The sequence below is a fragment of the Vicia villosa genome, unplaced genomic scaffold (genome assembly GCF_029867415.1).
Source record: "Vicia villosa cultivar HV-30 ecotype Madison, WI unplaced genomic scaffold, Vvil1.0 ctg.000325F_1_1, whole genome shotgun sequence".
In the NCBI taxonomy this organism is placed as follows: domain Eukaryota; kingdom Viridiplantae; phylum Streptophyta; class Magnoliopsida; order Fabales; family Fabaceae; genus Vicia; species Vicia villosa.
Window position 1 is genome coordinate 705,001 of NW_026705145.1, and position 18,786 is coordinate 723,786.

General features: G+C 35.5%; 1 protein-coding gene across 1 annotated transcript; it reads left to right on the forward strand.

The window, feature by feature from the left end:
• Positions 1 to 6,255: 6,255 nt before the first annotated feature.
• Positions 6,256 to 14,023, forward strand: LOC131626808 (calcineurin B-like protein 3). The gene is made up of 10 exons (XM_058897646.1): positions 6,256 to 6,413; positions 11,319 to 11,365; positions 11,448 to 11,599; positions 11,782 to 11,864; positions 12,085 to 12,144; positions 12,760 to 12,868; positions 13,132 to 13,184; positions 13,299 to 13,379; positions 13,461 to 13,573; positions 13,707 to 14,023. Exons 3-10 carry the CDS (start codon positions 11,479 to 11,481, stop codon positions 13,762 to 13,764), a joined length of 678 nt encoding a protein of 225 aa, XP_058753629.1. The 5' UTR covers positions 6,256 to 6,413; positions 11,319 to 11,365; positions 11,448 to 11,478; the 3' UTR covers positions 13,765 to 14,023.
• The last annotated feature ends 4,763 nt before the right edge of the window (positions 14,024 to 18,786 follow it).

Below are 18,786 nucleotides of genomic sequence, written 5' to 3' on the forward strand. Positions count from 1 at the left end.
CGGGTGCCGTTTTCGGGTGCGATTTTGGGTAGTGTGAAACCCGCACCCGACCCGACCCGTTGTCATCCCTACGCACGGGTTCTACTACGGTGCACGCATTTGTTTCAAATGTGTATTTTTAATAGAAAAATATTTGGTTATCCGTGAAGAAATAATAATTGAATGTATAATTAATAAAAAAATATTTTGATCAGTAACTTCATGTCCCGTTAATAATCAATATTTTGATCAATAACTTCATGTTCCCGTGTACAAATATTATTTTGATCAATAACTTCATGTCCCTGTGTACCTTAAAAAATATTTTGATCAGTAACTTCATGTCCCGTTAATAATAAATATTTTGATCAGTAACTTTATGTCCCGTTAATAATCAATATTTTGATCAATAACTTCATGTTGGCTAAGTTTATTCTGTCACAAAAATTATTGGGACAAGATCAAATGACACTAAGGTGTCAAGTTTAATTTGACATCAAATCTCAACTGTTAAAAGAATTTATCAAACAGTCATATATTAAATGAAATAAAATAATATATATACATACCACGAGCCACCATTCGTGATGGAATTCTTCACCCAACTATGGCCATATATACTTTTTGTAGTAGTGAATATAACACAACAGAGTCCCTCAAACATGAGGCCCTTGTTAGAGGACGAAATGTTTTTAGATCGTAGTAAAGGAGAGTGATATGCAGCATGACTAATGAGATTATAAGTCCGTCAGGTAAGGCGTTGGGCCTCTCAGATGGGACATCTATTAAGTCCTCAAACAAGACTTATGATTAATTTTCTTAGGCTAGACTTTTGTCGAGCCTATAGGAGAGATTTCTATGTTTGATCCTACTCGATTAAACTTTAAGTCCCTCAAGCAAGAGATTAATTAGCCTGCTAAATCTAAGTCCCTTAAGAAAATATATTTATAGCCCGACTGATGAGACTATAATTCACTCAAGCGAGGCGATTAACCTATTGGAAGGGACTTCTATCAAGCCCTCAAACAAGACTTATGACTATTAGACTAGACTTTGATCGCGCCTCTAGGCGAGATTTCCATGTTTGATTCTGCTTGAGAAAAATCGTAGTCCCTCGAGCGAGAGTTTTGTTAGCCTGAAAAATCCTAGTTCCTCAGGCGAAGATATTTGTAGCATGGTTGATGAGAATATAAGTCCCTCAGGCGAGGCATTGGACCTATCGGGCGAAACTTCTATCGAGCTCTCAAACAAGACTGGTGACTAAGTCTCTTAAGTTAGACCTTGGTCGCGCCTCTAGGTGATTTTTCTTCGTTTGGTCCCGGTTGATGAAACTCTAAGTCCCTCAGGCGAGAGTTTAATTATCTCGAGAAATCAAAGTCCCTCGGGCGAAGTTATATCTAGCCCCGCGGATGAGACTATAAGTCTCTTAGGCAAGGCGTTAGACCTCTCGAACAGGACTTCTATCAAGCCCTCACACAAGACTTATGACTAAGTGTCATATGCTAGACTTATGTTGATCCTGTATACCAGATTTCTATGTTTGCTCCTACTCGAGGAAACTCTAAGTCCCTCGAGCGATAGTTTAATTATCTAGAGACTTCTAAGTCCCTTAAACGAAGATATCTATATTTTGATTGATGTAACTGTAAGACTCTTATGAAAGACGTTTGAATTCTCGGGAGAGACTTCTATCAAGCCCTTAAACAAGACTTATGACTAAGTTTCTTATGTTAGACTTATGTCGCGTCTTTAGGTGAGATTTCTATGTCTGGTCCTGCTCGAGGAAATTTGAAGTCTCTATGGCGAGATTTTATTTAGCTTGAGAAATCTAAGTCCCTCAGGCAAAGTTATATATAGACTGGTTGATGAGAAGATAAGTCCTTAAGCGAGAGTTTAATTAGCTTAAGAAATCTAAATCCCTCGGGCGAAGTTATTTGTAGCTCGGCCGATGAGATCATAAGTCTCTCAAGTGAGGCATTGGACCTCTTAGGTGGTACATCTATCAAGATCTCAAATAAGATTTATGATTAAGTCCCTTAGACTAGACTTCGGTTGTGCCTCTCGGTGAGATTCCTATGTTTGGTCCTTCTCGAGGAAACTCTAAGTCCCTCAAGCGATAGTTTAATTAGCTTGATAAATCTAAGTTCATTAGGCAAAGTTACATGTTGTCTGGATGGTGAGACTATAAGTCCCTCGGGTTAGGTGTTAGATGGCTTATTTTTATTTCCTTGAGGGGCGGCAAAGATCTTCGCCGTGAAGTCTAGCATAAAAACATTTCCTTGAGGGGCGGCAAGGATCTTTACCATGAAGTCCAACTTAAAAACATTGCCTCGAGGGGCAGTAAGGATCTTCGTCACAAATTCTAGCATAAAAAGATTGCCTCAAGAGGCGGCAAGGATCTTCGTCACAAAGTCCAACATGCCAAGATCGCCTCGAAGGGCAGTAATGATCTCTGTCACGAAGTCCAGCAAATAAACATCTCCTCTAGGTGACAAGGATCTTCGTCATGAGGTCCACCATGCAAAATCTCTAGAAAAATGTATTTGTTGGTCGTAAGTGGTCAAAAAAATTGCCCGGGTACATAATCACGGTGTCTAATTAGGAAATTACAAATAATTTACTTGTAGTAATATTTAAGATGGAGAGCGTTTAAGGTTCTGGGCAAGAGCAATCCTTCCAACTCGTGCAACTTGTACACCCTATGAGGGATATTCTAGAATATGCGATATGGCTTATCCCAGTTAGGTTTTAGTTTTTCGTAATGTGCAGGTAGAACCATTTCCTTTAGTACCAGGTCGTCTTTTGCATCTCCCTTGGCTTGACTTTGGAGTTGTACCTTATGGCGACTCTATGTTTAACTGGGAACTTTCAGACATGGGTGACTTCACTTAATTTGTCGATCAGGTCCCCTGCACATTTCTATCCGACATTGTTTGCTTCTTCAGTAAACATGGATCGTTGCCATGATAGTGTGTCAATCTCCATCGATAACACGGTGTCTGTTCCAAAAACCACGGTGAATCGAGTTTCCTTGGTCATGGAGTGTGGGATGGTGTGGTATGACCACAATATCTCATGGAGTAATTCTACTCATAAGCCCTTGGTATCATCAAGCTTCTTTGAGGCATTTCAGAATTACTTTGTTTGATGATTCTGCATGCCCATTGGCCTATGGGTGTATGACTAATACAAACTTTATATGCACCCTCAAATATCTGCAATAGTCAGTGATTATATCAGTTGCGAATTGAGTTCCATTGTCGAATATTATAGCTTTGGGAAGTCCATACTTACACATAATTTTTTGCTAATAGAAACGACAAACTCTCAGTTGTGATCTTAGCAACGACTTCTGCCTGTATCCATTTGGTGAAATAATCAACTCCTACTATAAAAATTTTCAGTTGGACTGACGCTAAGGGGAAAGAACCCAGGATGTACACTCCCCACTGGTAAAAAGGCCAGGGTGAAGCCATCAACTAAAGGAGTTCAGTTGGGGCATGGTGAAGGTCAACATGTCTCTGCATTAATTGCACTTCTTGACAAAGGCAATGTTATCATTCATCAGAGTGGGGCCGATAATATCCTAACCTTAACAACTTATGGGAAAAGGTTTTTCCTCCAATGTGACTGTTGCAGGCTCCCTTGTGTACTTGTGTCAGCACCTAGGCATTTTCATGCCCGCCTAGGCATCGAAACATGGGAGAAGCCCTCCCTGTTTTATAAATTTTTCCAAATAGGAGGGTGTGCTTGGAAACCTATTTTTGAACTATTCTTGCTCCCCTTCTTATAATGGAAGCTTGTTCACCTATAGGTAACTCAATATAGGCGACATCCAACTAGAATCAAGAAAAACTTCCTAGGAATATACCTCGCCCGACTCGATGTTGTGGGAGGCGAGAGTTTCCTGGATAACTGTTATTGTAAATTAGGGACGACAAGCAGACACGAACCCGCGGGGCCTACCCGAACCCGAATCAACGGGTGAAAACCCGTGTTGACTGGGTTTGGGTGCCACCCGATATTTCGGGTGCGGGTTTGGGTAGTGTGAAACCCGCACCCGAGACCCGAAATCACACCCGCTCATATATATATATATATATATATATATATATATATATATATATATATATATATGGTGGAAAGTTGTAGGAAAATAGTAGAAAAAATATATTTTATGTATTTTGCTGCGGGTTCGGGTTTGAGTGAAAAAACCCAAACCCAACGGGTGTGGGCGTGGGTGTTATTTTGCCACCCGAACAACATTTCAGTTTGGGTTCAGGTGTCGATTTCGGGTGCGGGTTTGGGTAGTGTGAAACCCGTACCTGACCCGACCTGTTGCCATCCCTATTTTAAACCCTATTGTCATCGACGTGGTAAGTTTGGACATAAGGTCCGCTCTAAAGTTCTGTTCGCGGGTAGCATGTTCTATTTCAAAGGAAGTAAATTGAGAGGATAAACTTCGTACCTTTTATAGATATTTTTATTATTTGGGGTTCTTTTGTCTGGTATTGTCTGAAGACTTGATTGACGACTAATTGGGAGTCATTTTTGGCCTTTAATATAGAGGCTCCCATCTTTAAGGCGAGAATCATTTCAGAAATAAGGACCTCCCTCATATTCTGCCTAATTGTTGTTGTTTGTGAACTCGAACTTCAATTATTGCCCGATGAGTATGCCGACATGCCATTCTAGGAATCCCAACACTTCTTCCTTATACGTTGGAGGCGGCGTCTACATATAACTCCCACTCTAATGGAGTTTCCTCATTTACAGGCAAGCTAAATTCCGCCACAAAATCTTCCAGAGCTTGTGACTAGATGCTTCCCCTTGGACATATTGGATGTCATATTTAGGGAGTTCCACCGCCCAAGATACAATCTTTTCCACTAAATATGACTTCTTCAAAACTTGTCAAACAAGATAGTTTGTTTTCACAAAGATCTTGTGACCTTGGAAATAATATCTTATCTTCCTCATCACAACAATGACCTTGGAGATTTTGATCTGGCATATTACATGGATGCTGAACGCGTTGACTTCGCAGGGCCCTCGACCCAACCAGGACCGGTCCAATCAAACCAAAGACCCTCTTCTAATTTAAAAAATGGGCCTAAACTTAAAAATATGCACAGTTAATGATAAAAAATGGCGTATCAAAAATATAAAAAATCTTTCATACAACTTAAAGTTTTTAACTACTTAAAAAGATCCTTCCTACAAACTTTTTTGAAGCAAATGCATCAACTTGGTCGTCATATTTTACTGTCTCCAAAAAATCATTTTCAACAGCTATCAATGACAATCTATTAGACCTTTCTTGTGACATGGTAGACCGCAAGTAAGTCTTTAATAACTTCAATTTAGAAAAACTCCTTTCGTTTCCACATCCAATGAAAGTATATGCATTGCAATAATTATTTTTTCATTTTGTGTAGTTTACGTCGATTGGTTTTATATAATGTTATAATGCTTTATAATTTTCTCTTCTATTTTCTCTAATCAAGTTGCATTCTAATTGAATGATTATTAAATATGAAGTAATACTACTATAAATTGATATCCCAGTAGTGGACAGATTTTGGCAAATTGAAAACAAGCACCGTTTCAATTTTTTTAACTAGCAGCGTTTCAATTTATCTTTTAATACTTCTTTCTAAGTAGTTAAAAAAAGGGGGCCTTTGGGATTTTAGGGGCCGGTGCTACAGGACATGTTGCACCTAAAGATGGTCGGCCCTAGACCCAACTATAACAAGAAGGTCCTAGAATGCCACAACGAGTTAGGCAAGCATGCTCCAGTCGTTACCAAAATCTGGCGCGACCATTAAATTATATGTAACTTTTATTCCTATAATATAATTGTTTTGTATTAATGAAAATCGAAGTCTAATTTCTCCACAAAATTGGCAGTTACTTTTAAGAATAAAATTAAAAAATGCCACGAAATGCACCTAGGCGCCATCTGAGATGGGTCGGTGCAAAACAAATACACCTAGACGCCATCTCACATAGCGCCTCCTTTAGAAGGTTCAATGCAGACGCCATCCTACATGGCTGATCCACTTTAACCATTTCTAAAACATAATTATCTGCGTGATTTTCTCTGAAACGTAATTATTTGTGTAATTTTGTTTTTAATATAAGGTTATTTAAACAAAATAAAAAATTGTGTAAGCACTATTAATAAATGTGAAATTTACTTTATTATGAGTAAGTATTTGTTTACATATAGTTGTTTTTTATGGTAAAAGTTATGTATGGGTTGCCTCTATCTGGCATCAACCATATCACTTTCGTCTCATTCTCACACATTACACAAAAAGATTCCTCCCAATCATCACCATCACTCCTCTAAATCCCACCCATTCAAAACTCCATTTCCACCACCGTCTACCTCTTTTCTCCACCGATCCTCCACCTCCACCTCCACCAAGGTTCGATTTCCCCTTATCCAATCTTATACGAGACTCTGCTGTGAATGATCTTTTTTTTTTTTTTTTTTGCGTTTCTTTGCATTGATTTATTGCTTTTTTACATAGATCGATGAGTTAAGAGGTATGTGAAAATGAAATACCTTGAATTTTGAACCGAGTATTGTGAAGTTGGGTTTGGAATTATGGATCCATGCCTATTACTATTGCAGTTGCTTGGTTGAGGATGAAAGATGTGATTTTTGTGGTCTATAAATTTGATGATTTATTCAGAATTTGATTTCTTATGGAATTTTTTTGAATTTCAAATAGAAAATGGATTGAATTACAACAGTTATTATTGTATTGCCAAGTTTGGATATTTCAATGAACATTTTCATCATCCTAATCTCTCAATTTAGTTTTTTTAGGGGATGGGGTATGGATTATGATATCTTCTATTTCCATTTGTTGCCTTATTTCGAACAATCCAAATTACAAAACCTATTATGATTTCATTTCACTCCCTTGCCACCAATGTTGTTGATCGCAGATATAGCAGGAAATAACATAGTGGAAATTCTGTTACTCAATAATGTTAGATATTCGGTATGATAATCCTGGATATCTTCAAGAATCGTGTTTGTTCACTTTCCGAACAAAGTATTTCGACCCTATTCTTTGTCTGGGTTCACGAAATCTTTGCGGGGATAATTCTTGAAGAACAATCTGTTTCTGACAATGGAGAACAGATCAGAATGTAGATAGGAAGTATGTAATTTCGTTTTCCAAATCGAGACCAAAAGACTCCTTATATAGGAGACCAATAATAGAAGCGAATAGACACACCTCTTCGGAAACAGTTATGTCTGTTGGAACGGGTGCAACTATTCAAACGAATCGTTATGTCCGTTGGGAACGGGTGCAACTATTCAAACGAAACGTTATGCCCGTTTCTATTATTCATATTCAATTACGCGTTTGGCTTGACGAGCGTGCACTCCGCACCACCCTAACTCGTTTCAAACTTAACGCATAATTGCATTGGCCTATAGTAAATCACATTACTACCAAAATGCATTGATGATACTAAAATCACCAACAAACTCCCCCCATTTTAGTATAATCCTTGATTTACTTACATGTATAACGATCAAACAAATGCATAGAAGAAAATGTCTTGCGATTGAATTTTCATCTTAGTACAAATACACATTTCAAATATTCGAAAATCGGGGTGTCACAATGATTGAACCCGTCAATCCATTTGAATATCTAAAGATATAGTACACATATGTTTCTTACAATACTCTACTATTCATACTTGACACTTTACAAGCCATGTGTCCTTATCCATTAATAAGCATATAGGAAGCCAAGTCCAAGCTTCTTGAAGCGGCAAAACTTCATGCTCACATAGGTGATCCTTTTAATCTTGCACCTGCATTTGCAATTTTTCAAAAGAACCATTAAGAAGATATACTTCAACCTAGCCATCACTTGCAGGTCTGAGCACATACCTTGGGAAGATAAACACAATTGCTCCAATCTTTAGCTATGATCTTTCCACATTGAATTCTGCTTCTAACGTTGTATTAGAAGGGAATTGGGTATACCATAACTAATAGATTTAAATGGACTTTAATCCCATCCCAATTACCGACTTTTCCACTAAGTCTCTAGCTAACCCCTTCGTCAAGTGGTCAGCTAAGTTTTGTTGCGACCGAACAAACTCAATAGATATCACCTCATTCATGATTAATTCCCTAATCATACTATGTCTAATACTCAAATGTCTTGACTTTCCATTGTATATTAGACTATATACTTTAGCCAGTGTGGCACTACTATCACAACGGATAGAAATTGGTGATATCGGTTTAGGCCATATCGGAATCTCATATACCAAGTTCCTTAGCCATTCTGCTTCTTTACCAGCAGCAGCTAATGCTACAAACTCAGATTCCATTGTGGAACTAGTTATACATGTTTGCTTCTTGGAAGCCCATGAGATGGCACCTCCCCCAAGCAAGAACACCCATCCACTTGTAGAGGATGAATCTTCAACATTATTTATCCAACTAGCATCCGAATAACCCTCTAACACCGAAGGAAATCCCATATATGACAATCCATAATCCATAGTACCCTTCAAGTACTTGAATGCCCTAGTTATTGCATGCCAATGATGTCTACTAGGATTACAAGTAAATCTGCTCAACTTTCCAACCGCATAAGCAATATTTCGATCTAGTGCTAATCATAGCATACATCAAAGAGCCTATAGCTCTTGAGTATTCTAGTTGATCTACAGGTTTACCTGTATTTGGCATAAGCTTTTCTCCCGGATCCATGGGAGTACTTACTGGAGAACAATTTTCATAATTGAACTTCTTGAGTATTTTCTCAATGTAATGAGATTGCGTAATTACAATCCCCTTATTCTCCCGTTTAATCTTAATACCAAGAATAACGTCTGCTTCTCCCATATCCTTCATGGAGAACTTTGATGACAAGAAATTCTTTGTTTTATCAACTTGATTTTGGTTGGTGCCAAAGATCAACATGTCATCAACATATAGACAAATGAAAACTCCTTTACCGGATGTATCAAATTTTCTATATACACATTTGTCAGCTTGGTTTAGAATGAAACCATTAGACAAAACAACCTCATCAAACTTTTGATGCCACTACTTTGGAGCTTGTTTCAGCCCATACAACGACTTAACTAGCTTACACACTTTGTGCTCATTACCAGGAATTACAAATCCTTCAGGTTGCTTCATATACACTTCTTCTTCCAAATCACCATTCAGAAATGTTGTTTTGACATCCATTTGATGAATCACTAGATTATGAATAGCCGCCAAGGCAATCAACAATCTAATCGTAGTGATACGGGCAACTGAAGCATAGGTATCGAAATAATCAATCCCTTCTTTTTGTCTGAAGCCTTGGATAACTAATCTAGCTTTAAACTTGTCAATTGTACCATCGACTTTCATCTTCTTTTTGAAGATCCATTTGCAACCCAATGGTTTTCACCTGATAATAAACCTTTAGATGTTTTCTTATTTAAATTTTATTATTATTATTTTATTTACAACGAAACAACACATTGGTTCAAAATACCTCTATCCAAGCATTTGTCAATGTAAAATATACCTTTTCGTTCAAATCCTAGATCGAATGATGCAATGGTCCAATGACATTGGTTCCCTCTGTACCTTTTGTTCAAATCGAATCCGTAGTAACACGTAGAGTTGTTGCTTTGCATCTCCGATTTCACTTTATATAATTCACATGCAAAAATAGTATACATGCTAGAAAAAAATATTTTATTCTAAGTTTAATGATACAATGGCCAAGGATTATAAGCGCTATTATCTGATCCGTTTTGTACCATTAAATTTGAAAACTTTTTGCTGTTTCTTTTTAACGTTACATCGTGTGTATATATATATGACTAGCATAAATAAAAAATTCCAGATTCTTTAACAATAAAAATATCAAAGTACGTAACGTAACCATAATAATTTCCAACGAAAACAAATAACAAAATGAATTATACTAATATACAAGTATCAGTAACACTGATGTTCATAGTTTCATTTTATATACGTATCAATTAATCTATTATCAATTAATCTATTATCGAAAATCAAAATATCTGCAACTAAACTATGATACCAACTGTTAGCAAATTTATTTCATTTTGGCTCTTGATATCATGAGTTTCACGGTGTTTTTAATTCTATGAAGAACAATAAAAGCGTACCCGGATATTTGTGATGTCGATTATTGTCCATGAAACTTTTAGTCATCTTCTTAACGGTGCTTCCTCCTCCAGCCATGATTATCAGAAAGAATACTTTGTTCGTTTGTTAGATATTCGGTATGATAATCCTGGATATCTTCAAGAATCGTGTTTGTTCACTTTCCGAACAAAGTATTTCGACCCTATTCTTTGTCTGGGTTCACGAAATCTTTGCGGGGATAATTCTTGAAGAACAATCTGTTTCTGACAATGGAGAACAGATCAGAATGTAGATAGGAAGTATGTAATTTCGTTTTCCAAATCGAGACCAAAAGACTCCTTATATAGGAGACCAATAATAGAAGCGAATAGACACACCTCTTCGGAAACAGTTATGTCTGTTGGAACGGGTGCAACTATTCAAACGAATCGTTATGTCCGTTGGGAACGGGTGCAACTATTCAAACGAAACGTTATGCCCGTTTCTATTATTCATATTCAATTACGCGTTTGGCTTGACGAGCGTGCACTCCGCACCACCCTAACTCGTTTCAAACTTAACGCATAATTGCATTGGCCTATAGTAAATCACATTACTACCAAAATGCATTGATGATACTAAAATCACCAACAAATAATGCTATTGTGTCACTATAGCCGCCGTTTGACAGCATTTATAGTTATACTTATCAACATATTGCGGTACAACAGCGATTTGTCCGAATTCCGCTATGTTAGAGTGATAAAGCGCCACTATTGCGCTGTTTAACAATAGTGCTTTCTAGTAATCTAAACATAAGACTTGTTTGTAGTTGCTATTGTTGTTGTGTATGTATGTATTCTATTTGGAATCCCTTGTTTGTTCCTTGAATATCTAACGGTTTCTTGTGTCAAAACTTCTACAACCAAACATCTTGAATTGATTTTAAGGAGTGTTTGATAGACATGTATACTTAGATGTAGGAATTTTGTTCTAGTACAAGTTTATGAAGACAATGTCAAATGTAATTCATGTTTTTTTAAATGCTGATGCTTTTAGTATGTTGTAACAATTTCACGATTAAAAACTTAAATTGGGGAACTTGTTATGCTGTTGTGTTTCCAATTTGGGCACTTTCTGATATCAGAATGTGTAGTCTGACTAACAGATATTTATTTCAATTCCGCAGATCTTGCCATTTGGGATTGGTCACCTGAAGTTGGAAATGTTTAAAAGGTTCACACACATGTGCCTACTTATGACGACTTTATAAAGAATATACTAAATGGAATATCTAACTGATTCATTTGTGAAACAGTTATGGAGCATTCTGATTTACAAGCGATATCATGTTGCAGTGCTTAGAGGGATTCAAGTCTTTACTTGCTTCTGTATTACGTTGTTGTGACATTGATATTAACCAGCCAAGAGGCCTTGAGGATCCTGAAGTTCTTGCAAGGGAGACAGTGTGTATGCCCTTAACGCTATTTATTCTATTTATTCATTACTTGCTACTTCTATTTTATAAAGAAGATGTGATTATCTCTTTCTTTGTATTGCCAAGTCTATTAACTTTCTCACTGCTGTTTTGGAAATAAATATGCAATATATAATGTACTGAAGGCAGCTATTTATTTTGAATATGTATGCAGTCAGTGTTAGTGAAATAGAAGCACTGTATGAGCTCTTCAAAAAGATCAGCAGTGCTGTAATTGACGATGGGTTGATTAACAAGGTTTGTCTTCTTCGTCAATGGACAACTTATCGTTGAAATATTATATTTCATTGATTGAACATCTTTTAATGTAAGAAAACTTGTCATACCTAAAATTTTACTTATAACTCTATCTATACGACAAATTGTCTTTTTGTTTCATTGTTTTCTTTCTTTGGAAGTGTTTAAGTTTTACGAAGTCTATCAGATGTTATATTCATTTTTAGAACTCATTTTGTAGGAAGAGTTTCAATTGGCATTATTCAAGACGAATAAAAAAGAAAGTTTGTTTGCTGATCGGGTATTTCTCTCCCTTCTATTTTATCTGTATGTGTGCAAATATCTTTATGTGTGTGAAATGTTTGGGCTATTATATTAGCTCTCAATGTTATTTATACTTGATGAAGATATTTTTATCACGAGGCTTTCTTTTCAATTTGGACCATCAATGGAGATTGAGGCGAACTGCTATTTTATGGGAAATCCAAGAAAGGATTAGATTTAGTTTTTGTTTTAGACCTATATATGATGTGGACTATGCTAGATTGAAGGTATATAATTTTGAAGTTCGGTAAGGTACGAGTGTGTGAATGTATGCTTGTAGGTGTAACTAAGAAGTAAGATCGCAACATATAATAGGATTCCAAGTTTTTACCGAAAAATGTAGTGTATGTGCACAATGCAAATTAGGGTGCTACAACCTTTGCCTTAATATACAATGCTTTCTATCCTGTTCATATGTTTTGCTTCTCACATGTTTCTTTACACACTCATTCAAGAAAAATCACTTTCTGCATCAGTAGAAATATCATATCAAAATTCTATTTTGTTTCTCGTTTTGTATCATGTTCAAAGACTGATTCATGTTGCTCCATGTGGTTAGTATCTCACTCGAGTTTTTCTCTAACTCTACCAGGTGTTTGATTTATTTGACACAAAGCACAATGGGATACTGGGCTTTGAAGAGTTTGCTCGTGCGTTATCCGTTTTCCATCCAAATGCCCCTATTGAAGATAAGATTGAATGTATGTAGTGTATTTTTCTTTTAGCTTCTAAATTTTAATAAGAAAGCAGATTACTAACGTTGAATGAGAATCCAATATTATGCGGTTATTTTAAATTGCAGTAACACAATGAGTTTATGTGGCAATATCATGAGTTTTCATTAGATGTCAATGTAAAATTATTTTACACCGACAATGCATCACAATGAAACTCTTTTTATTTACACACACCATCATTCTCTTTAAATAAATGATAACTAAACCATTGTAATATCATATTTCAGTTTCTTTTCAACTATACGATCTCAAGCAGCAGGGTTTTATTGAAAGGCAAGAGGTAATTCATCTTCTCATTCGAGACAACCCCACCTAGTGGGATAAAGCTTAGTTGTTGTTGTTGTTTTTGTTGTTGTTCGAGACAAGCCTGATTTTTGTTTGTCTTTTTACATAGGTGAAGCAAATGGTGGTTGCAACACTTGCAGAATCTGGTATGAATTTATCCGACGATGTTATAGAAAGTATAATCGATAAGGTACTTACCCCGTTCTTCTATCACTTTCACTTCTAATTGCATACAAAAGTTAGTTTAACATTAGATTCTGAATTCCTTTAGACTTTCGAGGAAGCGGATACAAAGCATGATGGCAAGATCGACAAGGAAGAGTGGAGAAACCTTGTTTTGCGCCATCCGTCACTTTTGAAGAACATGACCCTTCAATATCTCAAGTAAAATTTCAATCCATATTGCCGTTAGAAGTCTTTGCTAATCAAGCTTCTAGCACCTCTTATTTTCTTCTGTATTTATCTTACCATTTTTGACTAGCCGTTTTCTTATATTGATTTTCATTTGTTTGAGCAGGGACATCACAACAACATTCCCGAGCTTTGTATTCCATTCGCAAGTAGATGATACTTGATGGGCAAGTATTTTGTTGATAGTTTTCACCTTTGGTTCTCTGCCTTTGTGCTATAGAGTCACATCTCTTTCCTTTTTTTCTTTGAAAATATAGTTGGTTGATTTGCTTACATTAAATTGATTATATATTTGAGGTATTTGGTTTGATGGATTCATTTGCTGTGATCATTCAATCATTCAGACTTAGTTCATGTATAATCCGGTCAATCGGATTCCAAGTAATAATTCCCCAAATGTTTTAAAAACGAACTGTTCAAACAGCAGAGGCTTGAACCGGTCTTTACTATGGCTTGGTTATTTTGACGGTTTAATCATGGTTTCGCTCCATTTGAGCAGTTTGAGACGGTTAACCTATGACTCGGAAATCTTGCCACATCTGAGCATAAACTTAGAAAAGGCAAGATGAATATATCATGTTTTCTCTATGGCAGCGTTTGGTTTCAAAGAAGATATTTTGTTCGTCTTTCCTCTGTTTCTAAACTATCGAACACGTTGCAAAACAGATTTCACATGCTTTCATGGAGCATGGTCTATTCAAATGATGTTAGAAAACTTGATGTAATGGAATGTTTATATTATACACACACATACACATTAAAGAAAGGCATGCCTTTTAAATTTCGCATGTAAATCAATAAAGTTTTTGGTTAAATGTAATTTTGATTTTTCTAATGCTAATTCATGATTTTGATTTTGCCATTTTATAAATTTGATAATAGTCTCTTAAAAATTCAAAATAATTTATCAACAGTCGAAATTTGAACTTATTTTTATTGATATAGTAATAAATAATTGAGTTGATCGAGTGATCTGGTGATTAATTTGATATAGTACTAAATGTTAGCAACTTTGGTTAAAAACACATGTTTATAAAAATATTGGTATGAAATATTATTATAGTAATATTTTTATATTATTAAGTGTTCAAAGTTTTGAATGACATGTATTAATTGTATTTAATATTATATGATGTGTTTTCTAGCATATAAGTTTGAAAATATGCATACATGTATTGAATTGTAACACTTTTTAAAAATTAATAGTAAGTATTTATTTTATTTTATTTTATTTCATTTACAATCCCTGAACCCAACCTAGTAAGTAAATGAGCAGGCTGATTCAGTTTGGTTTCGACAATAAAATTATGGGTTGGATGATGAACTTAATTTATTATAATTTAAACGAGTTCGATAACATAATTTATTATAATTTAAACGAGTTCGATAACAGATTATGCCAAATCTGTTTTAACCCAACTCAACTCAACCCATGTACACTCCTATTCAAAACTTAGAAAATCCCTAAATCACAACCAAACATTCTAATTTTTGTTCTTGTATTTATAAGTTTCAAATGTAAACTATTTATAATTTTCGATAACAGATTAAAATGTCTGTTTGGACATTTTAATTGCACATTAACTAAAAACAAAAAGGACTACGAAATTACCAAAGCAACCCAAGATCTTGCCAAAACACTTTTTCAACAAAGTAAGCCTTGTTAAGGCAAGAACATGGGCGCACTTAGTGAGCAAAAGTGGAAAAGAAGACTTCGTAGCCAAGCAACTTCAAGGTTAAGCAACAAACTTCGCTAAGCCAAGACACATTTAATAAATAAAGACGATTCATGACTTTCAGACTAAGTTACTTTAAGGTGAAGAAAGGATTTGCGCGCTAGGCTAGGATGGGCAGCACGCTTAATGAGCTAAGGCGACAACACAAGTTGCAGGTGAATTGATATTGCTTACCAGGAAAGAAAGTAGGCGCCGAGCGAAGTGGGTAGTGTGCTCAGCGAGCCTACCATTTCAACCCTTATAAATAAGGGCGCCATTCACTTCAAGAAGAATATATCACCTGATTTGAGGTAGTTCTCAAAGAAAGTGAGGTTAACACCACAAGCCACAAGAAGAAAGAACATGAGAGGAAGACTGAAGGTGGAAGTGCTGCTCAAGGAATCATCAAAGATGTTAATCAAATTCGTTTTTCTAGAGTTACAATGAGTAAGCATGATTAATTTTCTCTTTTGTTAGGGTTATATGTAGTTTTCATAATATTTATATTTTGATCCCGACCATGACATTCTATATAATTCTTCTTAAGTTTTAATATTGAAGGAATCTTCGTTCTTAATGCTTGTTTTGAATTAACTACCTAAAACATGTTTTAATTATATAACTTAATATTGGTATTGGTTATTTCTAGGTCCAAATCTTTTATTTATTGAATATGCAAAAGCCCATTAATCAATTATTTTACTGTGTCGGTACATCTTCATTAAATTCTAAAAATAAAACAAAATTTATTTAGTTTTCTTGAATAAATAACTTTAAAACCATAACAAAACAAGAAACATAGTTGGTTACACTAAATTAATAAGAGTATAATTTTTTCATCATGTGTAATCAAAAGCACACTCTTGACAAATCATTAAAGCCTCTAGCTTGAACCATTGGAATTCAAAAGAAACCACCAACCAAAATCATTGCTAGAATGAGATGACTTAGTACAACCATAAACAAGGATGAAGATTTGATCAAATTGGTGTTTGCACTACTTTTTCCCTTATGTGGACTCTTCACATTGTTGGCTCCCCCATAAACCGACTTTGCTTTCTTTGCCACCATTTTATGTTGAACAACATGCAAATGTCCTAAACTACATGTAACTTTCCTTTTTTGCTTTGAAGTACTTAAACTTTCAATTTGTGATGTGGAATTGATCTCAAGAGCTGAAATAGTGAGGATGGATACAAACAAAAATAACCATAAAAGTAATGTTTTGCTCATATTCTCAATTTTTGTGAAGTAGTAGTTAGAGGTATTATAAAAGGTACTTGAATTAGTGGAACATTTCATCAATTATATAGTGATATTCATGCTAGAGAAAAGAGTTGAAAAATGCTAGCTAGCATGAAAGTTTAAATTAGATTCTTTGTAGAAATGCTATGTTTTATTATTCTGTGTTTAATTCATTGAATTAATGCAATGTGATTAGCGAATATAATGTAATGACACAGAAAGTAAACGAATTTAGGATTTTTAAGAGAAAACAGAATATTATGTAACCGAAAAATTAGAAAAGAACATATATTCTTGTAATAACATGAGAAAAGAATATATTCTTTATCTTTGGTAAGATTTTTATTATATTTTTTCTTTTTTTGTCGAGTGGAAGATTTGAAATAAGGATTGATAATCTTGGTATAATTTAAGTTTTTATTTTAATGTTTCGATTCTGACCAAAGACCCAGAGCAACAATGTCCAATTACGAATGTTCAATTTTAAATTTCTCTAAATAAGACGAATGGAAAAGAGGAATTTTATTGAGACGCGGGATACCTGATCACAACCCTCTAAAATATCTCCTACCATTGAATGTGATCAAGCGACTCCACATCGCACAATAGATTAGACAAAGACAGTTCCAACCAAAGGATATATATAAACCTCTTCATGCGCTGGATGCAAGTAATGTCTCATTCCCAGTCTAACACTACATCTCTAAAACTTCATTGACTTGAGCATTGAAGAGTTAATTTTGTAGGCCCTCCTCGCTTCGAAGCTCTCACCACCGCATCGGAAAGTCAGTTCACTCAACATTTATATTTCTTATTCCACCGTGGAACAATGACGTTGCTTGTGGGAATCGTCTTCTGATTCTCACAAATTTCTACATAAGATTCATCAACTTCTAAAAGTTACATCTCAACAGCAGCTATCTAACATGATTTGCAATGGAAATCTCGATCTGGCTATCAAAGTCACCTCTCGAACACCTAAACATAACAACATAACCCATACTTGTAGAGAGCCACCTAAAGTCGTCACAAGTTTGACGGGGAAAACCCGTTTTGATTGAGTTTGAGTTCTGGTTTGCCATTTCTCCGATTACAAAATATGTAGGCGAGCTCGATAATAGGGACATTAGTACCGCCTTTGAACTCGTTCCGTTTATTTCATTATTCGCTTTAATATTTAGTTTTGATAATTTAAAATATTAAATATATGGCAATGCTTTGATATTTTGATTTGTACTTTATTATTTGAAATGTATGATATTTTTTGAGACTGTTTTATTTTATTATTTATAATCTAATTTGATGTGGGAAAAATGAATATTTTTATAAACAATTTGATTATCCTATATGAATGATGCTTGGGGCGGAGAAATCCGAACCCATTTGAGACGAGTTTGAGTTTTAATTTTTCATTTCTGTTGGGGATTAGAGAGGAAAATAGGAATTGTTCAAGGATTTGGGTCTGGATATGAGGGACTTAACAACCATCCCTGATGAAACCCATTGCGATGCCTACGAGCACCTACCTTGAGGTCACCGACAAACCTCCTTGTTATCCCATTGAAGGAGGATCGTTTGACAAAGAAGAACCAGACGAGAAACAATCAGCGGAAAGTTCCTCGAATTCTCAAAAAACAAAAGAAAATTTGAAGAAAGAAAGACTCATCCTAGGGTTCTGAGGCAGTGAAAAGTTGAAAGGGATTCCTAATGCGATGCTTCCATTAGTGGTGATCGCCACCAACAACGGAAGTTCTTGCGACATCATGTACGCCAAAGGGTTTGTTGGATTATCTCTTAACAAATAAGACCTCATGCCATATAAAGGAATGAATCTTCAAGCATTCAATGATTCTGTTACTCATCCTTGTGATACTAAGGAATTGTCGATTTTCGTTTACAAAGGAAAAAATAAGAAGACACTGAACGTGAGTTTCTTAATGATCCCTTGTGAAAATGTTCATAATTGCATCCTAGGAAGGCTTATTATTGCAGCGTTGGACTTCGTAATCTCTACTATCCACCTAAAGATGAGATACCACAACTATTTCAAAAAGCCAACTGTCACGGTGTCTAGCTTGCGAAAGCCCGACCGATTCATATGAAGATTTTTGAGATATCCCCATGCAACTGTCATCACTCTTAGATGGAAGACAAAGGAGACTTCTTCCTTCCACATCGACACAAGATTTCTCAATGTACGTGAACTTCTAAAAGAACTTAAGTGAA